Source organism: Myotis daubentonii, chromosome 1, assembly GCF_963259705.1.
Source record: "Myotis daubentonii chromosome 1, mMyoDau2.1, whole genome shotgun sequence".
NCBI lineage: Eukaryota > Metazoa > Chordata > Mammalia > Chiroptera > Vespertilionidae > Myotis > Myotis daubentonii.
In genome coordinates, this window is record NC_081840.1 from 37,010,160 (window position 1) to 37,032,755 (window position 22,596).

A 22,596-nucleotide genomic window follows, 5' to 3' on the forward strand; every position below is an offset into this window, starting at 1 on the left:
CGTGAGCAGTCCCAAGCGGGCAGCACGTTCCATCAGCAGCTGGGCAAGTGTACACGCATAGAGGTGAAGTTGCCGGCGCCCGCTTTCCCACAGGCCTGAGCCCCCAAGTAGCTGGGGATGTGCTGGTGATCCCAACAGCCTGACAGCCCAGCGGGGGAGGCAGCATTTGGCCTGGCGACTGGCAAATGAGCAGAAGATGGCCCAGATCACAGGAGGCTAGGCCTAGGGACCCTACCCGCACAATTTTGTGTGCTGTGCCTCTAGTATTAAATAAAAGAAAGGACAATTATATCAATCTCCCAAAGGGATCCATGAAAACTAAGAAGACAAAAATTACACTATTTTCTACATTATTCCCAAAGCCCTTTTAATCCCTACTACTCTGAAACTAATATCAAGATATGACTGTATCAAATACCTAGGAAACTACTACATTTAACTTCTATACAAATTCAACTACACACTCAACAAATCCTCTCCCCAGTAAAAGGAGGAAAAGACAATTCTACCCACCATTCTGCTCAATGTGCATATGCTATTGTTCAAGAGAACAAATCTACTCCTCCCTCAGACAGCCTCAGCAAACACATGCATCTCTTCTCAATATGAACATTTCAACTTACCAAGTGGCTAAAGATAAATTCTAGTGTATAAGGAAACAGTGTATACTTTTTGCATACTATGGCTCAAGCAAAAGCTATTGGAGCATTACTAGGTCTGGTACTCAGACAAGGGAAAATAATCTACTCTAATGCTGGAAGGAAAATAAACTTTGCTTGAGCTTACTAAGAAATCCAAGTTATGGATAAGTGATGTTGAAGGTAATTTTAACTACATGATTTTTTACTTACACAGGTACACCCTAACCTCCACATATAAGATGAAATTCCTTCAACTGGTTATACCTATCAATCAGCTCATTTCATTTTTCATATCTTCAGTCTTTAACTTCAAACTTAAGCCAATATTCAATTCTTACATAAGTACATACACGTGTATATAGGCAGAGTACTACAGGTCCCATTAAGCCTCAAACTACATATCTCAACCCTTTATATACATTTAGGACACGTGTACATTATTGAAAGTGTACATTATTTATGAAATGATAAATATGGGTGGAAATATGTCACCTTCAGCTGAGTAACTGCTTTCTCAGCATTCTTCTTTTGGACTTCCTCTTGCTGCAACTTTCCTGTTTTCTCAGTCATCTCATTCACCACTCTAGCATAATCCTGGCGCAGTTTATTTAGTTCAGCAGACTGCCTGAAAACAGTAACTGGATTAGGAACCTTCCATTATTATTGACCCATATAAAGAATAAGCAAAACATATTGAGTGTAACCTCTGAATCATTCTGATGACAATTACACAAATTCTAAAAATCACTATAATATAATCAAGTAAGTAAATGACCACACTCATAAGCACAATCAACAGTGTCACCCTCAAACTGATACTCTGAAAAATGTATTAAAATCAAACAGGATTTAATCTGTGTAAGGATGCTACTAGTCTTCTCTAGTGCACTGCTTCTCAAAGTATCAGAACCAACTACATAACTATCAGTGGAATGTGTCTTAATATGTACACTCCTGGGCTCCATCTCAGAGCACCGAATCATAATCTTTTAGGGATCGGACTCAAGAATATGCTTTTTTAACTAACATACCAAGATCCTCTTCAAAATAATGAAATTTGGTAACTACTGTTAAGGGGGATAGATGGTTTAAAACTTATAAATTCAGTCTCATAAATTTGTATACTATTCCACAGAAGGTAAAGTATTTATCATGTAGTTTAGCTGAAGAGGTTCTTCACAGAGCAAGAGAATTGTTTTTTTAAAATTAACTGATTTTATAAACAAATATAAAAAAAACAAAAGTCTAACCAATCACTATCAAACATCATTTTGATGATTCAAGAAAAGACTCTGCCATTCAATTAAAAATAAAGCATTTGGAAACATACTTGTTTTCTAGTTGGTTTGTAGTGTTGCTGACAGCATCTCTCAGTATGCCATTTTCCTGCTTCAAGTGAGCTATCTCTGCTTCCATCTGCTCACGAACTTGCTGGAACTAAAATTATTTTACAAAAAAAAAAAATTATTTTATAAACATAAGATTTAGAAAACAATAACTGCCAAAGCTAACTTTTTTTTTTAACCCTCACCTGAGGATATTTTTCCATTGATTTTTAGAAAGAGTGGAAGAGAGAGGGAAAGACAGAGAGAAACATCAATATAAGAGAAACACATCAATTGGTTGCCTCCTGTATGAGCCCCGACCAGGGCCCAGACCAGAGAGGAGCCTGCAATTAAGGTGCATGCCCTTGACCAGAATCGAACTCAAGACCCTTTGATTCGCAGATTGACACTCTATCCACTGAGCCAAACCGGCCAGGGCTGCCAGAGCTATCTTTTAAAAGATACTTTATTGTGATCTACACTAATAAAAGACAAAGATGCTAATTGACCATACCTTCGCTACACCCACCAGCCAATCAGAGCGACTATATGCAAATTAACCCAACCAAGGTGGCGGTTAATTTGCATATACCAGCTGGGAGCGAAGACTGAAGACAACGTGGAAGCAAAGCTCTGCAGAAGGGAGCAAAGTAGAGGCGGCGGAGCCGGGTGGCGGAGGCGGGAGGCAAGAGGGAAACCAGCCGGGCGGCAGAAGGGGAGGGAAACCAGCGGGGCAGCAGAAGGGAAGGGAAACCAGCCGGGCAGCAGAAGGGGAGGGAAACCAGCCGGGCGGCGGAGCGGGAGGGAAACCAGAGCGGGAGGGAAACCAGCCGGGCAGCAGAAGGGGAGGGAAACCAGCCGGGCGGCAGAAGGGGAGGGAAACCAGCCGGGCAGCAGAAGGGGAGGGAAACCAGCAGGGCAGCAGAAGGGGAGGGAAACCAGCCGGGCAGCAGAAGGGGAGGGAAACCAGCCGGGCAGCAGAAGGGGAGGGAAACCAGCCGGGCATCGGAGCGGGAGGGAAACCAGCCGGGCAGCAGAAGGGGAGGGAAACCAGCCGGGCGTCGGAGCGGGAGGGAAACCAGCCGGGCGTCGGAGCGGGAGGGAAACCAGCCGGGCAGCAGAAGGGGAGGGAAACCAGCCGGGCAGCAGAAGGGGAGGGAAACCAGCCGGGCAGCAGAGCGGGTGCAAAGCCCGCCTCAGCGGGTTTCGCTCCCTTCTCTGCTTTGCTACAGCCACAGGAAGCCCTATTCTTGCAGGAATCTTCCTGTAACGGGCCTCTAGTGAGAACATAAAAGGCATCAAGAATAAAGTTTGCACCATCCTTAAATATAAAGAAACTAGAGGCCCAATGCACGGAATTCATGCGGCCCTCACAGCCTCGGCTGGCCCTTGCAGCCCTGGCTTTATCCAAAAGGTTGTCGGCCGGTCGTTCTGCTGTTCGGTCTAATTAGCATATTAGCTCTTTATTATGTAGAATTTAAAAGATGAAATACATTTTGATAGTGATGAATGCAAAGCAAATACCAGCTGTCACAGAAATCCAAGAATGCAAGTAGCTCTAGCCCAGGGGTGGGCAAACTTTTTGACTCGAGGGCCACAATGGGTTCTTAAACTGGACCGGAGGGCCGGAACAAAAGCATGGATGGAGTGTTTGTGTGAACTAATACATGTTAACACTGCTGCTGGTGAAGGAGCGGAGGGGAGAGCAAGAGAACCCTCCGCTCTTTCGGCTCCGCGGGCCGAATAGAACAGCCGAACGGGCTGGATCCAGCCCGCGGGCCGTAGTTTGCCCACAGCTGCTCTAGCCAGTTTGGCTCAGTGGATAGTGTGTTGGCCTACAGACTGAAGGGTCCTGGGTTCGAGTCTCATCAAGATCACATGCCCAGATTGTGCGCTCAATCCCCAGTATGGGGCATGCAGGAGGCAGCTGATCAATGATCCTCTATCATCATTGATGTGTCTCTCTCTCTCTCTCTCTCTCTCTCTTCCTTCCTCTCTGAAATCAATAAAAATATAATTTTTAAAAAAGAATACAAGTAGCCCTAGCCAATTTGGCTCAGTGGATAGAGTGTTGGCCTGTGAACTGAAGAGTCCCGGGTTCAATTCCAGTCAAGAGCACATGCCTGGGTTGCAGGCTCAGTCTCCAGTGGGGGGCATGTAGGAGGCAGCCAAACAGTGATTCTCTCTCATCATTGATGTTTCTATCTCTCTCTCTCTCCCTCTACCTTCCTCTCTGAAATCAATTAAAAAATATTTTTTTAAAAAAAGAATGCAAGTAGATGCTAGCTGCTTATCATATTTGAAATGCAAAATAAATACATTGAGATGCTGTTTCAGAACTAAAAATGATTTAGAATCTTTTTCCTACCCCAGACTCATACAGAATTAAGCCTATCTTAATCCTATGTCAATTTTATGTACACAATATTTTTTAAAGATTTTAGTAATCAAGTTTTAAAGTTGAAAGTATGTTCAATACATTTATATTAAATTGCAAACTGAGCCATAACCAAATATATGGCAAATTCATTACACAAAAATCTATTTGCTAAAATATTCTGGCCTCTAATTTTTTATTTCAGAATTATAGAATCAAAAGATAAAGAACACTGACTCTTCTATCTCCATAAGGACATATCTTACTTCAATATGTAAAATAATCTTAATAATTTTTAATAAATCTATTTAAGAGAAATTAAAATGTATGTTTCTATTTTTCAGAGAATTTATTATATGGGATCTATATATCATGGCCTCTATAAGCAATCAAATAAAAAAAAAGATGAACCACTTCAACACCTTTCATCCTCAATAAAAGATGATGCTATAAGTACCTACCTAATTTTCAAATCAACATTAAGTAGCAATTCAGAAGAAGAAAATATCACCTGAGGCTGGAAAAATCAGTTCTTCCATAATCTGACTTATGGGAAAGAATATTTCAAATGTCTGGAGGATGGGAAGATGGAGGACTGGACCAAATGAAAACATAAAAGCAGCAGTGGATGTGGTAATAACCTGACAACAGTCATTCACTTCTTTTGTACTATTCCATTATTAGTGTAATTCCATGGAAAACATTTACACTTTGATAGCAGTGAAGAGTATGTTAAAAATTTGCAGTAGGTTAGCAATGTGATCAAAATAGTGTTTTATAAACATAAATCTGGTACTAATCATGTTAGCACAGAAATGAGAGACCTATTAAAGAAGGTGCTACAAATATGTTAGAATTGTTAGTGTAGGTAGCTTGTTATTAATAAAGGAAGGGAGCAAAGGGAATCAGACATTGAGAAGCCTAATGTAAGAGGGAGCTAAATTAGGAAATAAGCCTGCTTAACTAGGAAGTTGCAGCATTCATATGCTCCCCAGGGGATCAGAGCATTGCCCCACCAACAGGATTAACACCCCTCTTTGCCCCATGTAGGAAGGAAGGACTGGCTTTACAATCTCCCCTGGGTATAATTGGCCCACTCTCCCAAACGAAAGGGGGAAGGAATAAAATAACAAAGAAGAAATTCCTCTATTGGGCACATGCCCAGAAGAAGCCAAGATGGTACAGGGGAAGGTCTTTCTACTTTCAGGCATGCACGGGAGCCAAGATGGAGACCATAAAGGAGAGGAGCTGCCTTACCTGAGAGAAGGATTTGATTGGATAAAAGACACAGAAACAGGCAAGAACTAAAAAATGGATCAGTTAGGGGGAGGATGCAGCACCAACAGGGGTTTGTTTGAAAGAGCACCTGGTCCTTCCCAAATCAGAGATAACACAGTCCAAGCTTAAAAGCAATCTCTCTCTTTCTCTGTCTGTCTCTCTCTGACCCCATAACATGCATTCATTCATATGCTCATGCATTCTCTCTCCACAGTAGCCATATGAGCATAGCAGCCGCCTGCAGGAGGCCAGCCACCCACAGGCACTCTAAGTGCAGGCACCAAGCGCTAGCCTGGGTAAAGCAACACAGCGCCAAATGGAGTGCAGATAGGAACAGAGACTATGCTAGCTAGACAGGGACAGAGGTTGAACTGAACTAAGCTTGACATGGACTAAACAATTGCACAGAATTTCTGGACATTAGCTATTTTCCTGGGTTTGATGAAGACAAGGCTGAACTTTTTTCACAGGGGGACAGATGGCAACGAGACATCAGGAACCTGGGGGCAGCCTTCTATTTCTATCCCAATAAACCTTACCACTGCATCTTATCGTCCCATGCATGGGTCTCCCGAAATGCTTTTCTTGCAACTCTGTGAAAGGACCCCATTTCCACCGGCAACAGTATGAAATAATAAACTAATAAGGCAGTGGTTGGCAAACTGCAGCTCGGGAGCCACATGCGGCTCTTTGGCCTTTTTGTTTTGTTTTGTTTTGTTTTGTTTTGTTTTGTTTTGTTTTCCCCAAAGCAGCATTTATTTACCCACTGAATTCCAAAACATTTAATTTAGAAGTCTGGCATTTCAATAATTACCCATCTTGATTGACAAGGGCTGACACACGTGGTGCTGTCAGGATACACAAGGACAATAGCCAAAGGATTACAAAAAATAAATCCATGATTCTTAAACAATCGGAACCAAAACAAAGTTACAGGTATCAAAACTTTAGATGCACTGCATTTAAGAAGGTTTGTGCACATCATAACTTAAAGAGGCAAAACAAGGCGCTACTGAAACCTCACGTGAACAGTTTATATAAAGCTGACGGAAAGAAGGGAGTGTTCTCTTTGTATCAGCTTCCCTTAACAGTTTTCCATTAGTTGAAGGAAGAAGAGGTGGGAGGGATGAATTCTTTTTTGCATGCACAAGATGTACTGCTTATTAACAAAACACTATCAGCTCATTTTAAATGGATCTTTTAAATATCATTGTAGCCGGTTTTGGCTAATTCTCCTTTCTAAACTTCCCCATCGCTTTCACAACTACCAACAGGCATAGTAAAATGCCTCATTCAGAACGCACTTGTCTACACAATTCAAAAGAAAGCTCCCGTGGGCTCCAAGCAACCATCGATCCAGCTATGCCCATGAAGATGGATCTGAAACTGCTTCCCGGGGGGCGGGGGAGCAGATCTGAGTAGCGGCGCTGCCAATACAGAGAGGTTTAGCACTAGATATTTAGTGATTGTGGCGAGGAAGAATCAGTGATGAGGGGGGCGGTGGGTGGAGGGAAGGCGGGAACCTGCAGGCTCTTCAGTTGCCTTCTCCTGCTTCTTCATCCTGCTGGTCGCTCGTCCAGAGGGTGAGGTTGTCTCGCAGCAACTGCATGATGAGCGTGGAGTCCTTATAGGAATCCTTGTTTAGTGTGTCCAGCTCAGCTATGGCGTCATCGAAGGCTTGTTTGGCTAAGAGGCAGGCCTGCTCGGGCGCATTCTGGATCTCGTAGTAGAACACAGAGAAGTTGAGGGCCAGGCCCAGCCGGATGGGGTGCGTCGGCTGCATGTGCTCTTTGCTGATTTCAAAGGCTTCCTTGTAGGCCGCCTCGGAAGCTTCGACCACACTGTTTTTCTTCTCGCCGGAAGCCACCTCTGCCAGGTAGCGGTAGTAGTCGCCCTTCATCTTCAGGTAGAACACCTTGCTCTCGTACTGGAAGTCGTTGCAGTTCTTGATGAGGAACTTGTCCAGCAGGGCCAGGACGTCGTTGCACACCGTTTCCAGTTCCTTCTCGATCTTCTCCCGGTAAGCTTTGACTTTCTCCAGCTTCTTCTCGTTCCCGTCGGCCATGGTCTTCTGCTCGATGCTGCTGATGACCCTCCAGGAAGATCGCCTGGCGCCAACCACATTCTTGTAGGCCACAGAGAGGAGGTTTCGATCTTCATTGGAGAGAGGTTCATTGAGCTCTGTCACCGCCTTCATGGCGGAGGCCATGTCGTCGTAGCGCTCCGCCTGCTCGGCCAGCCGCGCCCGCTGCAGCAGCTGCTCCCGGTCCCCCATGTCGCTGTGGCTCGGCCTCGCCTCGCACCCCGCACCGCTCGATCGCTAACTCGCTCGCCCGCTCGCTCCCCGGTCGCCCCTCTTTGGCCTTTTGAGTGTGGCTCTTCCACAAAATACCACGTGCGGGCATGCATGTACAGTGGGATTGAAACTTAGTGGCCCATGCGCAGAAGTTGGTATTTTGTGGAAGAGCCACACTCAAGGGGCCAAAGAGCCACATGTGGCTCGCGAGCCGCAGTTTGCCAACCACTGAACTAAGGTAATGTCTAAGCATTAAATGCAAGAGTAACAAGAAATACAGAATCTATTAAGGTTTTAAGAATAAACTATAGACTGGCAAGGGAGAAAAGTCAAAGGACTGAAGAATAATAATAATGCCTCAAAATGTTGGAAAACAAAAACAACCTGATCAAAAGCAAGAGTATGATTTCAGACAGGTGATGATAAGAGCTTCCAAACTGAAGCATCATCCAGCAATGAAAATAATTTCAAAAAATTACTGGTTCAGAAAGTTCAATTAAGAAGGTATTATAAGCCCACTTGGCAAGCAGACCCAAACCATGTTCTCCAAAACTCTCTTTATTAGCAATAAAGATAATATTTAAATCTAAAAAAAAAAAGGGAAAAAACAAAAACCACTGAACTAGACCCAATTGGAATCATGAAAATGGATGCTACAGAGAAAAGATACATACAGTAGGAATGGAGCCTTCTTAAATACTAGAAGACAGGTGAAAGTAAGAACAAGAGACAGAACCAAAACTGTAGGAGTTACCCTTCATTATCATTTCTCTCTTCCTCTCTCCTCCACTCTATCACTAAGCTCCATCTACTCTTTTAAATCACTCAAACTCATCTTTCCATTGTCAACATCTGATTTAAGGACTTTGTTCTCTTGGTTTCCTGCAAAAGCCTTCCAAAAGATCTATCCTTTGTTCCATTCTCCACAATACTGCCAGAGTAATAATTTAAAATACTAATATAATCACACTGATGTCATTTTAATAACCTGACTGTTATTTAACATGAAAGGAATGAAAGTGGAAACCGAACAGTATAGGCATGACATTTGTTCAGTTTTGCCAAAAAGCTTCATTTAATACTCCAAGTTTGTTCCCAGCTCATTGACTGGGGAAGGAACTAAACCAGGGATGGGCAAACCTTTTGACTCAAGGGCCACAATGGGTTCTTAAACTGGACCGGAGGGCCGGAACAAAAGCATGGATGGAGTGTTTGTGTGAACTAATATAAATTCAAAGTAAACATCATTACATAAAAGGGTACGGTCTTCTTTTTTCAATAAGTTTTATTCATTTCAAACTGGCCGGATTCGGCCCGCGGGCCGTAGTTTGCCCACGGCTGGACTAGACAAAGGTAGTTTAGATACAGTCCCAGTAAGGTCTGAGGGAAGTGGGAAAATACTTGCCTGTCAATCACAACTGAAAACAACTCGAGGCCAAGATGAGTGTGGCCACTGCAAGCTTGGGAAATCTAAATATATAAACTTCTAAACAAAGAAAGCTCAGCCCTTCCTCTCTCTCTCACACACACACACCAGCCCTCTGGGGACTCCTGCTGCAGGAGGCTACTCTGTACCCACATGGCTCAAGGCCATGTTGGATTCCACACATGGACTGATGTATTTTAATCTGGCCTGAATGCTGAACCACAATCGGCTGCAACATTGAACAGAAACTTTGGACACTGCCTTGTTTCTGATTCTGCTGAAATCCCAGCTGCCCCTCTTCCGGGACTGGCATGGGGGAAAAGAGACACTGGAACTAGGGAAATATAACTCAACCCCAATAAAACCTTCTTCCACATTTCATCCTCCCGTGGGGGCTTCTGAAAATGCTTCTTTCAGAGGCACCCCCAGGGCCTCACTCCCACTTATGTCTGGGAAGTCTGGCCCTTTAATTCCTCTGGCATCAATACCTCTGATTTGCTAAATTTCACTGGCTCCCCAATCTTCAGTTATACAAGGCCCTTTAAGACAGGACCTCTATTTACTTCTCTAAATCTTCTCTTCTACATTCCAGTCTTGACTCCCAAATAACATAAGTTTTATTTCTTACAAACTGTTATCTCTAGACATTCTGTATGGGAAACACTGGAGTACACTAATTAAAAACCTCTAATTGCCCCCAAAATAGACCCAATGAATTATCATCTCTAGAGATGTGACTAAGGAATCACACCAAGTGCCTTATACCCAGTGCCCACTCTTTCATCCTCTTAGCTGACCATGCCTAATTGTTTCAAAAGATTCAACAGTCTGCATAACATTTCTAACAAGTCTTCCCTACCATTCCTTCTCTTCCCCACCTCCCATCTCCATTGTTCCAAAGCACCCAATGCTTACACCACTATTATAATGGAGTATTTACTTGTCAACTTCCAGCCCCCTTCCTCATCCCCACCTACAAAAGTTGTTTATTTAAGGAGGCAGCCAGCTTAACTAGCCACTGTACCATGGCCCAGCATAGAGCCTTACCATATTAGGCACTTAAGTAAATTAAATCAATGCAAATAGTTCACTTTGTTTTCAGAGAATGAAGATATACCTTCATCTGCATCTGTTGAGTCTCTTGATAACTGACATGCATTTTGTTTTGAAATACATTATGTTCCTTTTCTAATGTTCCAATCCGATCTTTCATCCTTGCTATAACCACATTGCTTCTTTCTTTCTCCGTCATCATTTCCTAGAAGAGTAAACCAGAAAAAATATTATGAAAAATGTGTTATTAAAAATATACATACGACTCTAATAATAAGAAAACATTTTTAACATCAACAAAAATAATGTCAGTAAAATAATCATAAATTCTGAAATAAGTACTTAAAAAGTAAGGTCAAAGGTTAAAAATAAAAACACTATCATCTGCATCTCACCTTCTCTTTACACCAATTCCCTCATAAACACTGTTCTGTCAATTCTTATTTCAAATGCACTTTTTGGTCTAAGAGTTAGAGCTGAAACTGAAATAAATCCTACCTTCTAACTTGATAAGAAAGAACATTTTAAAAGCACAACAGTTCCCCTGGCCGGGTCGCTCAGTTGGTTAGAACATCGTCCCGATACCAAAGTTGTCAGTTCAATTTCCAGTCAGGGCACACACAAAGAGAACCAATGAATGCATAAATGGGTGCAACAACAAATTGCTGCTTCTATCTCTCTCCCTCTAAAATCAATCAATAAGCAATACATTAAAAAAAAAAAAAAGCAAAACAGTTAATTCTCTATAATTTGTAGGTACTAGCTCTCTTTTAGGGTACAAAAAAAAAAGGACTGGAAAAAACAGCATAGAAGAGGAAAAAAGAAGCCTCTTTCCTAGGGAAAGAAACTGGTATGTTTATAGCAGAATGGAAATTCGGAATAAGGGAAAAGTAAAAAATCAGAAAGCAAAGTTTTATTATCTTCCTAAATCAAATCTTAAAAGGGTGGTTTCATTTTGTGTTGCAAATATTATGAACTTCTAGAACAAATATTAATTATCAAAGTAAAAAAAAAAAAGCCAAACAATTTTAAAATTATCTGCAGGTATGATCAGCCCATGTCCCTGCTGTAAGAAACTGACAAAATTTACGATTTTTATGTAATTTATGGTTGCCCAAAAGAGTTAGTTCATTTACATTAGGAAATTGTTATACTGATATAAAGGACTTAGGAAAAAGTATTCACATCTTAAGTGTACAGCTCAATGAATAACCAAAAAGTAGTTACCTTATTAAATTTTTTAAATACAGTCAGAAAAATATAGCAACATAAAACTATATTAAAGTTTCTAATCTTAAGCAAATGATTATTTTAGTAACTTTGATTAATCTTGATCTGACCAAGTTTTTCCAATGACATATTTATTTCAAATTCACATAAAGAATTTTATATTCAAATAAGGCCATGCTCATGTCATGAAGAAGTTCTGTGAATGATGCAGAAATAAACCTCATTTTACTCTACTGTATTTAATTCCTAAAAGGAAAAATAGTGTTTCAGAAGGAATGAGACCACATTTTCTACTGACTTTCAATTATGTTCTCAGTCTACATAATATTTTTGAGATTTAATTGACATAGAACATTATATTAGTTTCAGGTTTACAACACAATGATTCATGATTTGTATATATTGAAAAATAAGTCTAGTTAATATCAACACCACACAGTTGGAAATTTTTTCTCTTGTTTAAGAACTTTTAAGGTCTACTCTCCTAGAATCTTTCAAATACACATTACAGTATTATTAACTGTAGTCACCATGCTGTACCTTACATCTGGAAGTTTACATCGTTTAACATGATTTTTTAAAGGTCTTTCTTTACCTCTCAGAGTAAAATTTCCAGGGCTTGAAGAACTTCAATGATTAGAAATTGTAAGTTTTTATAATTTAAACAAAATCACACTGAGTTTTGTGTTTCTATAGAGAATAATTTAAGTCAGGTCAATTGAACAATGTCCAAATGTCCAAATGCTTCCATTATTTTGAAATCAGGATATCTATAAGTACTGTTATTTTAAATTCATAATTCAACTGTAGGCTATAAATAACACAAAAGAGTAAGACCCCACCACCAAAACTCTAAACGAAAATTTGACTTTTACACAAATAATTAACTCAGGAATTGTGGACAATTTCTAAAATCCTTCACTGATTCTGATTCAAAAAGTATATCCTTTAGCCTTGGCTGGTGTGGCTCAGTTGGTTGGAGCATCATCCTGCACACCAAAAGGTGGGGGGTTCAATTTCTGGTCAGGGCACATACTCAAGTTTCAGATTTGAATCTGGTCAGGCATGTGTGGGAGACAACAATCGATGTTTCTCTCTCACATCAATGATCCCCCCTCTCTTTCCCTTCTTCTTTCTAAAATCAATAAAAAAATACAATAGCCTTTGCTTAAAAAAAAAGTATATCCTTTAAATGCAAGAATGTCTTCACCTGGGTTAACTGCTTACACCGATCTTTCATAGCAGCAGCATCTTCCTTCACAGCAGCAAGTAATTTATCTTTCTCTTGAAGCTGATGTACAAGTACAGTCAATTCTCCTTTACTTGACTACAATTGAGAAATCAATACAATATTAGTAGTATTTAAAACAGGCTAATGAAAATGAAATATCTAGATCAAGTGTTCTTAAGCCAATACAGAGCTCACTAATACATGTAAGTAGAATGACTGCCAACTACTGGTAAGTAAAATATCATTCAGAAAAGTCACTGTATCAGTATATATTCTGATGCACAAAATAGGATACATACTAATCAAAAAAACATATTTTTATGGAGAATTATATAGGTCTTCCAGTTTTTAACCATGAGTCAATATAGCAATCTCCCCTTCCTCCTCCTAAAAAATCAAAAGAATAATATGAAACCAAAATGCACCAAAATGAAAGTCATCTGTAATGTCAAAGTCATCTGTAATATCAGGAAAGATTGCCAAAAGCAGTGGAAATCAAACACAGGTGCTCAACAACCCTGTCAGAATATACCCAAAACTACAGAAGTGCCATGGCTGCTTAGTTCTCTGAAGTTAATAGGCATATCCTGAGAAGTAAAACCAACAATCTCCCATTTGACATCAGGAACAAGTACAAAGACAGAAGGTAGAAATTTTCTTGGAAGAAGGTCTCAAGAAGCAGTATAAATAAAAAATGAAGAAGAAATCATACAAACTTTACTCAGAGAAAGCAGCTACAATGAGGCATAGTCAAGGGAGATTCTCTAGTGAAACTCTCTATAAAGATGATTTTATCTGGGAAGAAGGAAAGGCTAAAAGAACTCAATCACACAAACAGCCCAACGAGAACACCCCTCAGTGGAAGAGGAGTACTGATCAAAAAGAAATAAAACAGGGTCTATACAAGATACAAGAAAAAAAAAAAAAGGAAAATAATAAGAAAAAACAAATGGCAAGAAGAAAAATCGCCAGAAAAAGATTGTCAAAGAGTAGACAAAAATTGTAATTAAAATATATCACCATGATTTTTAAAAACCTGGTATAACAGTCATTTCTGGAAAAATAAGAGCAAAGAACAGAGCTCAGAGAAAGAGCTCAGAGAAAAGACCAGACCACAGGAGGAGATAAAATATGAGCTGGCAAAACCCAAAGCAGAAGTAAAAGTAACACCATCTCAGAAATATAATCCAAATAGAAGCAACAAACAGAAAAAGAAAGACTGCTAAAAATACAATGAGACAGAGTACAAGGTGAAGTAAATAAAAAGAAGCAAATAAACCAAAAGCTTTTTTTTAGAATTAAAATAAATATGAAAGATTAAAGACAACAAAGAAGATCCAACATATGCTTAATTGATACTCATTATTTTACTTATTTTTAAGGGACACTGAATCTCATTATTGAAAAGACATGCTTTATCCCAAGTAATATTAATAAAGGAGTCAATGCTCAGACATATTATAATCAAATTACTGCTAAACTTCAAAGAAGCTGAATCCCTGGATGTTTGTATAGTAGGGCATATACTGGTAAAGTCCAATAAATAATAAAAACTTGGTTGACTGCCCAAAGGATGTTTTTATTGTGAGTATAGTTCAACAAAAACACATGAAAAGAGTGCAAAATTCAGGCAGGTCTCAGATCTGTATCCAGCAATTTGAATGTAGAGAATAGTAAAGCAAATATGAAAATTTCTCAAGGAAAGAAAGTGACATCCAGAAACATTATACCCCACCAAATTATCATTCAAGTATAAAGATGACAAAGAAGCATTTAACTTGCCAGAATTTGGGAAATATAGTTTCCATGAGCCCTTCTTGAAGAAATTCCAGGAAAAACAACTTCAGGCAACCAAGAGATGAATACAGAAGCTATGGCAAAAGAACTGGTATCAAGCTTTGAACCCATCATTAAACTGTAGAATTAAGACTAAAACAAACATGAGAATTATAGTCACAAAAGAAACAATAAATATTAGAAGTACCTGATAAACAAATGTTATAATTAACAAAAGCTAGGAAAGAAGAGAGAAGATAGGAAAAAACTTAAGTAAGCAGATTTCCTCCTATTATATAACATGGGGCCAAAACAGTTAATAAATTAAAGTTGAAAAATTACATTATTGAGGCAAGTGTATTTAAAGGCCAATACTAAGAAACTAATTAACCTATTAACTAAGATAATCAAATACATCTTTAAAATTTTTTATGGTAATCACATTAACAGTTAACATATTTTGAGCAATTACTGTAGGCTAGGAACTCTAAGCACCTACTACATATTATCTCATTTAATTCTCAAAACCTGATTATCATTCCCATTTCAGAGATGGGAAAACTAAGGCACCGAGGTTAAGTAACCTATCTAAGGCCACAAAGTTCAACGTGGCAGAACCCAGATTTGAATGCAGGAAATGTAACTCCAGGGCCCAAGATTTTAACCTACACTCTAAATATACAGTACTAGTGTGGTGTAGCTTAAACACAAGTCATGTGCACCCACACACACAACATAATACCTCCTCTCTAATTATGCAATCTCTCTTCCCCAACCCCTAAAGTTTCAATCCTCCCTATGCACCTGTGATTCCACTGTCTCCTGATATGTCTCCTTCTCCTTTGTGGTGGCTTTCCCTGCCCTTTAAATGTTAATGTTTCTCATTCTTTAACTTTCTTATCACTCTTTACATCCTCTCTGGTTTAATATACATCCACCATACGTATTGGTGATAATACATTAATTGCCTAAATCACTTCCATTGAAATCCTTTTTCAACTCCAGAGAAATAAACATATATTCAATTGTGAAATGATTCTATCCATTTAAATGATCCAAAGAATACCTAAAACAACTTCCTAAAAAAAACAATCCTCTACTCTCTCTTCCTCTGCAAGTGTTCACAAATACCATTATCACCACAATCTATCCAGTTACTCAAGAGCAAAACAAGCATTCATTCTAGAGGACTCTTCTTTAACCACCATATGTAATTAATCAGCAAGTCTTCTAACCCCTCTATCTATACCCTATGCCTGTGCAAATGCTCCCGCATTTATCTTCCCCCTTTCTCTCAAGTGGTCTTTATAAGATTGGGGATTCATTTACATTTGGGACCTTGAAATCTATTAAAAGGTCTGACCAAGACTCAGTTTCTCTGACAAAACAGGAAGAAATTAAACTTACCTAGTCTTTCCCTGATACAGTGGACCTACAGGGCACTGAGTCCCTTCTGATGAGAATAGAACCACTCCAGAGAAACCCAGAGCATTCCAAGGAAAGGGGGAAAAAATGTAGTTTCAAAATACTTTATGTCAAAACGCTGTCTTTAGCAGTCCCCAATTCCTCCTTGGCCTGCCTAAAATACCTATCCAGGGGAGTTTCATTTCCCACCTACTCACTAAAGTGCAACACTGCCTCAAACAATAAAATGACTACTCTTTTTTATATATCCTTATCCAATTAAAATGAAGTACATCAAGTGACAAATTCATCACTTAAGAATTTCAAGAATGTTCTTTGCAGCAGAATAATCTGATTTTGTATCCAAAGTCACATAGAGTTATCACACTTACTCTGATTACCCTCAAACACCTTGTTTAGTCTGGGCCATTGCTGATACCATATGAAGACTATCCAACAAGCATTCTACATTGTAAAACGCCATAGGTTTATAAGACACGTTATCAATAGAAACTTACAAGCATGGACAGACTTATAATGCTAAGTAAATGTTACGACAAAAAGTCCAGAGAGTTATGAGAAACAACAGTGAAACTATTTGGACGGGGAATTCAAATTATCTTCATGTGAGGAAAGGACATTTAAGTGGAGATCTGAAAGAAGCATTAGCCAAGGGGAGAAATTGGGAGGTTAGGGGAGTGTGGGCTGTTGGGACAGTCCAAATAGAAAGATTGGTATGCTCTAGAGCAGCGGTTCTCAACCTGTGGGTCGCGACCCCTTTGGGGGTCGAACGACCCTTTCACAGGGGTCACCTAAGACCATCGGAAAACACATATATAATTACATATTGTTTTTGTGATTAATCACTATGCTTTAATTATGTCCAATTTGCAACAATGAAATTGGGGGTTCACCACAACATGAGGAACTGTATTAAAGAGTCGCGGCATTAGGACGGTTGAGAACCACTGCTCTAGAGCAAGGGTGGGGAACCTTTTTTCTGCCAAGGGCCACTGTATATTTAGAACATCATTCGAAGGCCATTCAAAATTATCAACTTAAAATGAGCCTGCTATATTTGGTCAAATACACCCCTAATGCCTTGGCAGAGCCAGATCAAATTATTTCCAGCTGGACATTCCCCATCCCTGCTCTAGAGGAACCAGAAGAGACCTAGAATAGGTGAAATGTAGTGAGTGACGGGGAAAGTGCCATGAGGTAAGGTTAGAGAGAGAGATAGACAAAGTCCTGCTAAGGAATTTGGGTTATATTCTAATTGCAAAGAGAAAGACACCTAAGGGTTTATAAAGGTCACCTTGCAGTGGTATTAAAAAAATAAATTAGAGGACTAACAGGGAAAGCAGAAACATTACCTTGGAGACTACTGAAGACAATCAGGTGAGAGGTGATAGCTTGGATGGGGTAGGGGCTGGGGGTGGGGGGTGTTTAAGAAAATATGGAAGCCACTCAAGGTTTTAAAGCAGATAACTAGTGTTTTTGGGGGGGTAGGAGGTTTAATGTGTGTGTGTTTAGAACAATTAAGGCTACATCAAATAATGAATACCAGAAATTGTGTCATCTTATGTTACACAAGTAACATATAAAAACTTGTCACCTTTCCCAGTATGACATAGTACACATAATATAGTGAGCAAGACTCATGAGGAATTAAATATTAACTCCACAGATTTTGTTTTTGTGTTGTTGTTTCCTTACTTATTTTAGTCATAGCAATGATTACACTATCCAAATAATTTATTTATTTTACAAGGGTAATACTATATACATGCACACACAACAATAACAAATTCCCAGGTTTTTGAATGGTGCTATCTTCAGTCACAAAAATATTCCCTATATGCTATCCAGGAATCACCTGAACTTGCTTTCAATACTTCCAATTAGAAGATAGCAAAGTACAACTTAGCCAGGAGCCAAAAGACTTTAAAGTGAAATAAATCATCTTACTTGTAAGCAATTTCGTTTTGTCAAAGCATCTAATGACACACACACCTAAGTAAGTGTACTGATTAGTGTGGGTATATGAAATAACTTCTAAGGACATTCTAGAACTTCTAAATGTGGCCATAAACTTTGGGGTATAAAGAGTGGAAGTAGATGATAAATTATTGCTCTAGCAAAAGTCTTGCTTGGAGAACTTCTAGTCTGCTTCCACATATGCTCATAACCAAAAATATGCTTACCTTCTTTAAAGCATCCTGTATCACACCAGACTTCTCCTTTAGCAGGTCTACAACACAAAGGGCTTCATCTTCAGAAAATATCATAGTCTTCAAGGACAGAATAAAATCTTTAAATTTCATTTCAGCATTTTCTAAAAGCAAAACAAAACAAAATAACAGTTGGCATTTAAAAGACACAGTAACTTCAGTAAAGCAAGCATCAAGAATTCTTAACCCAGAAAATAACCAAGACAAAACAGACTTATACTGCGTCAAACAAAAATAAATACTCTAGTCAAGAGAGAGCAAGTGTTTAAGCATCTTTAATGTAATATGGAACGAATTACATTAACTGACAATTTGCTCAAACTGTACAATACTTGGTTCATCTACCAAGACTGCAATTTAAATTCAAAAATTTAATACTAAGGTGCCAATATGCCCTCACTTTAAAAACAAAAAAATCACTCAAGTCTCTAGGATGTAATAGCATCTATACTAGATATGTTCACAAATATTCTCATTTAACCTTAATACTCGTGACATATAAACCAAATTTTAAAGGTGAGAAAATAAGATCGAGGATAATTATTAAAAGGAAATCTGATTTTTCAAATACATACAAGAAATCCCAACATTTAGAAAAATCCATGTATCAGACATCTGATTCACCCATCTCAATTCCTCGAGTGCTCTATTAGGCATCAACTTATTTTCCTGAAAGCAACTGCCACCCATTAGACCAGAAAAAGCCCAGGGCTTTTAATATTTCAGCTACATTATTAAGTTTAAACAGGCATTGTGTGCATGTGTGGGGACGAGGGGTATGTGAAAACTCTGTACTTTCCACTCAACTTGACTGTAAACCTAAAACTACTCTAAAAAAATTAATCTATTAAGAAATTAACCAAAAAATAAAAGAAATTAACCAAAGAACTTAATGCATATATGCATAACCCATGGACATAGAGAATAGTGTGATAAAGGCCTGGGGGCGGGGGGCGGGGGAGTTAAGGCATGGGAGTGGGTGGGGAAGGGTGACAATGGGGGCGGAAACAGGGGGACATTGTAATACTTTCAACAATAAAGTTAAAGTTAAAAAATGATAATAAAAATAAAAGGTGATTGTGAATTAGCATAGAAATCTTGCATAAGACAATCACAGAAGGGAAAAGATCACCAGACACCAAAATAGCTGTGAGCCCTTGCTCAAATCAAAGCCAGTGTCCAAAAACTGAGGTTGGACTAGAAAACTACCAATAAATCCTTTACTACAATATTCTATTAGTCTTTTGCGATTCATTGCTTCTATGAGAAAATGTACTCAATTCCATTAGAACTCAAAAATGTGTTTTTTCAATACAATAGATTGCCTCATTCTGTATGTTACCTTTATCAGTTTCCACCCTCAGTTTTTTAGCCCCCATTTTCTGGATTCCTTCTACTTGGTTAGGTTTAATCAGATCAATAACCTCTCTCTTCACCACAGGACTTGAGTCTGCATTATCCATCAAAGGAATATAAGTAGTTGCATGAATAAGAGGTTCATCTACCAGGACTGCAATTTAAATTCAAAAAAATTATAATTAGTATTATTTTACAGCAGTAAATATCATGTAAGCACATTTAAGTTTAATGATAAATGCAGTTATTTTCAAATCTCTAATACTAACTAAATTTGGCTTTAAATTCCTAGTTTATCATTTAAAAAGTCAAAACACAGTACCAGTTCAATATTATTTCATAGTACAGTAAACATTTAAATCATCTAAAAATCTGCAGCTTATCTCTTTCTAATAGTATCTGAAAATTTCTTCTTATACATCCTTTACATTTTAGTTGGTTCTCATTTTTCTTCTGTTTTAAGAATCCATTTACATTTAATTAATGCCCAAGAAAAAATTAATTTTTCTTTATGTTGATTCTTTGTTGAATGTGATAATTTCTAATTGAGTTCCTCTGAGTTGCTAAGTACACAAATCAGTCAATGTTTCTTCTAGATATCTTCTTACTTCTAATCGTATGCCTCCAATTTCTGTGGCACATCTTACTACATTGGTTAAAACTTCCAGAACAACATTAAAAGTGGAGGAAGAGCTACAGCCAGTTTGGCTCGGCTCAGTGGATAGGGCGTCGGCCTGGTGACTGAGGAGTCCCGGGTTCAATTCCGGTCAAGGGCATGTGCCTGGGTTGCAGGCTCGATCCCCAGTAGGGGGCGTGTAGGAGGCAGCTGATCAATGATTCTCTCATCATTGATGTTTCTATCTCCCTCTGCCTTCCTCTCTGAAATCAATAAAAGTATTTTTTTTTTTATAAAAGTGGAGGAAGAAAGCCTCCTTACTTTGTACCTAATTCTAATGGGAAAAACTCTATGAGTATGAACAGTAAAGTCTCCTGTCAGTCAGAGATACAAACTTCCATATTTATATGGGAATCTCTCTATATTTCTACCTTTTGAAAAAATTGGGCATGCATAGTTCTTTTACTTAAAACATAATATTTAATGTTATGAAATGTTTTTGCATAATATTTTTATACCTGATTGCTTGATATGTGTTGTAATTTTAATGCAAATAATAGAATTTAATTTTTTCCTTTTTCAATTTTACTATTTTGTAGCACTAGTTGATAACACGGCCCAATATTACTTAAAAATTACTGTTTAAACTACATAAATTAAGTTAAGTTTCTCCTGGATAACTCTGAACATATAAAAATTGCACTACCACATTTAATTGGATGCTTCCCATATATACATGCAAATTATATTCAGGAAATAGTTGGGAATATAAAGTAATGACAGATCAAGCTAATGTTATCAAACATAATCCTTAAGTGATATTAAAAAGTATAAATATTTCAGGAATCCTTTTCTTCTATAGAGTTTGTATGCCATTTACACTATTTTCAAAATGTAGTTCAGCATGAGAATATATTTAAACTATAAATACTTCTTTATCACAAACTTATACCCTGCCCATCTGTCAAAGTACTACAAACCCACAAGGCTAAAGAGAACCCTGGACTTACATTAGTATTAAAGCTATTAAAGTATACAATCAACTGGAAATTAAAGAGTATGTGAAGTCTCTAGGTCCTTATCATAGTGTACTGCTATAGAATTAGTATTTATAAAATATGTATCTACACATTTCACCATTTTCTGTCTTTTGTTTCTTTGATGAAACTTTCTTCTTTCCTGATCCACTTTCTTGTTTAGTCTCTTGGTGGAGGGGTAATGATTCTTGCTTTTTTGAAGGTACCATAAGAGTTTCCACCTTTTTATCCTGATCATCTTTATTAAAAATAAATAAAAAATCGTATTAAAAATAAAGGAAAATAATCAGAAAAGATACAATTGTTAATAAATAACTCAAAGAATGCTTTACCACCCAAATTTAAGCTCTGATATATAACTTCCACTAATAACTTGTCATTGTAGCTTTCTTACTTTGCTACACCTGCTCTTTAATTTCATCAAGAATTCTAGCACTTGCTCCTTCTTTTAAATCCCATTTGTCAGCCATTCCTAATGTACCATTTCTTCTGTGACTACTATAGCTGAGTCCCTCAACTTAACTTTGGAAAGCAGTAACCTCTTTGATATAGTCTGCCTATATCAAATACTGTCCCATGCAATTTGTACTCCCAAGTTCGACCAAAGATGTCTTTCTAAAACATAAATCTGACCATGTAACTAACCTACCTGAAAGTCTTCAACAATGGCTAAACTATCACAACCCAGCTCCTTAGCACAGTATAGAAAAACCATCATGAACTAACCACTGCATATCTTTTCAGCTTTGTTTCCTACCACTCCCTACACCTCATATTTCACGGTTCAACAATACACTGCATTCTTTTTTTGGTGAGGATGTTTTTTCATTGATTTCATAAAGTGGGAAGCAGGGAGTGGGAGGGAGAGACTGAGAGGGTAGGGAGAGGAACATTAATATGAGAGAGACACATCAACTGGTTGCCTCCCACACACACCCTGACTGGGGACAGGCATCGAACCTGCAACCCAGGTATGTGCCCTTGACAAGGAATCGAACCCTCGATGTTTCCATGCTTGGGCCGATGCTCTAATCATTTAGCATACCAGACAGGGCAATACACTGAATTCTTATACCTTTGTGCCTTTACACATGATATTCTACCAATCTATATATATAAAACCATAATATGCAAATAGACCGAACAGTGGAACAACCGAACAACTGGTCGCTATGACATGCGCTGACCACCAGGGGGTTCACGCGGAACATGATGGGCATCGGCCATGGCGGGATGGTGGAGGTGAGTGGGGCACCAGACCAAGGCAGGGCACTGGTTGCTGTTATGAGGCTAGCCTCTGGTGGTTACTAAAAATTCTT

The 22,596-nt window shown here is 38.6% G+C and overlaps 2 protein-coding genes across 9 annotated transcripts in view; both read right to left on the reverse strand.

The window, feature by feature from the left end:
• The window catches only part of KTN1 (kinectin 1), a 568,362-nt gene that overhangs the window by 537,845 nt on the left and 7,921 nt on the right, over positions 1-22,596 (reverse strand). For all 8 annotated transcript variants that reach the window (XM_059695224.1, XM_059695231.1, XM_059695208.1 and 5 more), the window contains exons 3-9: positions 21,378-21,515; positions 19,611-19,778; positions 18,242-18,372; positions 12,837-12,953; positions 10,461-10,601; positions 1,972-2,078; positions 1,134-1,266 (exon numbers count right to left, since the gene is read on the reverse strand). In XM_059695224.1, coding sequence (XP_059551207.1) covers positions 1,134-1,266; positions 1,972-2,078; positions 10,461-10,601; positions 12,837-12,953; positions 18,242-18,372; positions 19,611-19,778; positions 21,378-21,515 — 935 coding nt within the window. The remainder of the gene's footprint in view (positions 1-1,133; positions 1,267-1,971; positions 2,079-10,460; positions 10,602-12,836; positions 12,954-18,241; positions 18,373-19,610; positions 19,779-21,377; positions 21,516-22,596) is intronic.
• On the reverse strand, positions 6,765-7,969 carry LOC132234135 (14-3-3 protein eta-like). The gene has a single exon (XM_059695188.1). It carries the CDS (start codon positions 7,894-7,896, stop codon positions 7,156-7,158), a length of 741 nt encoding a protein of 246 aa, XP_059551171.1. The 5' UTR covers positions 7,897-7,969; the 3' UTR covers positions 6,765-7,155.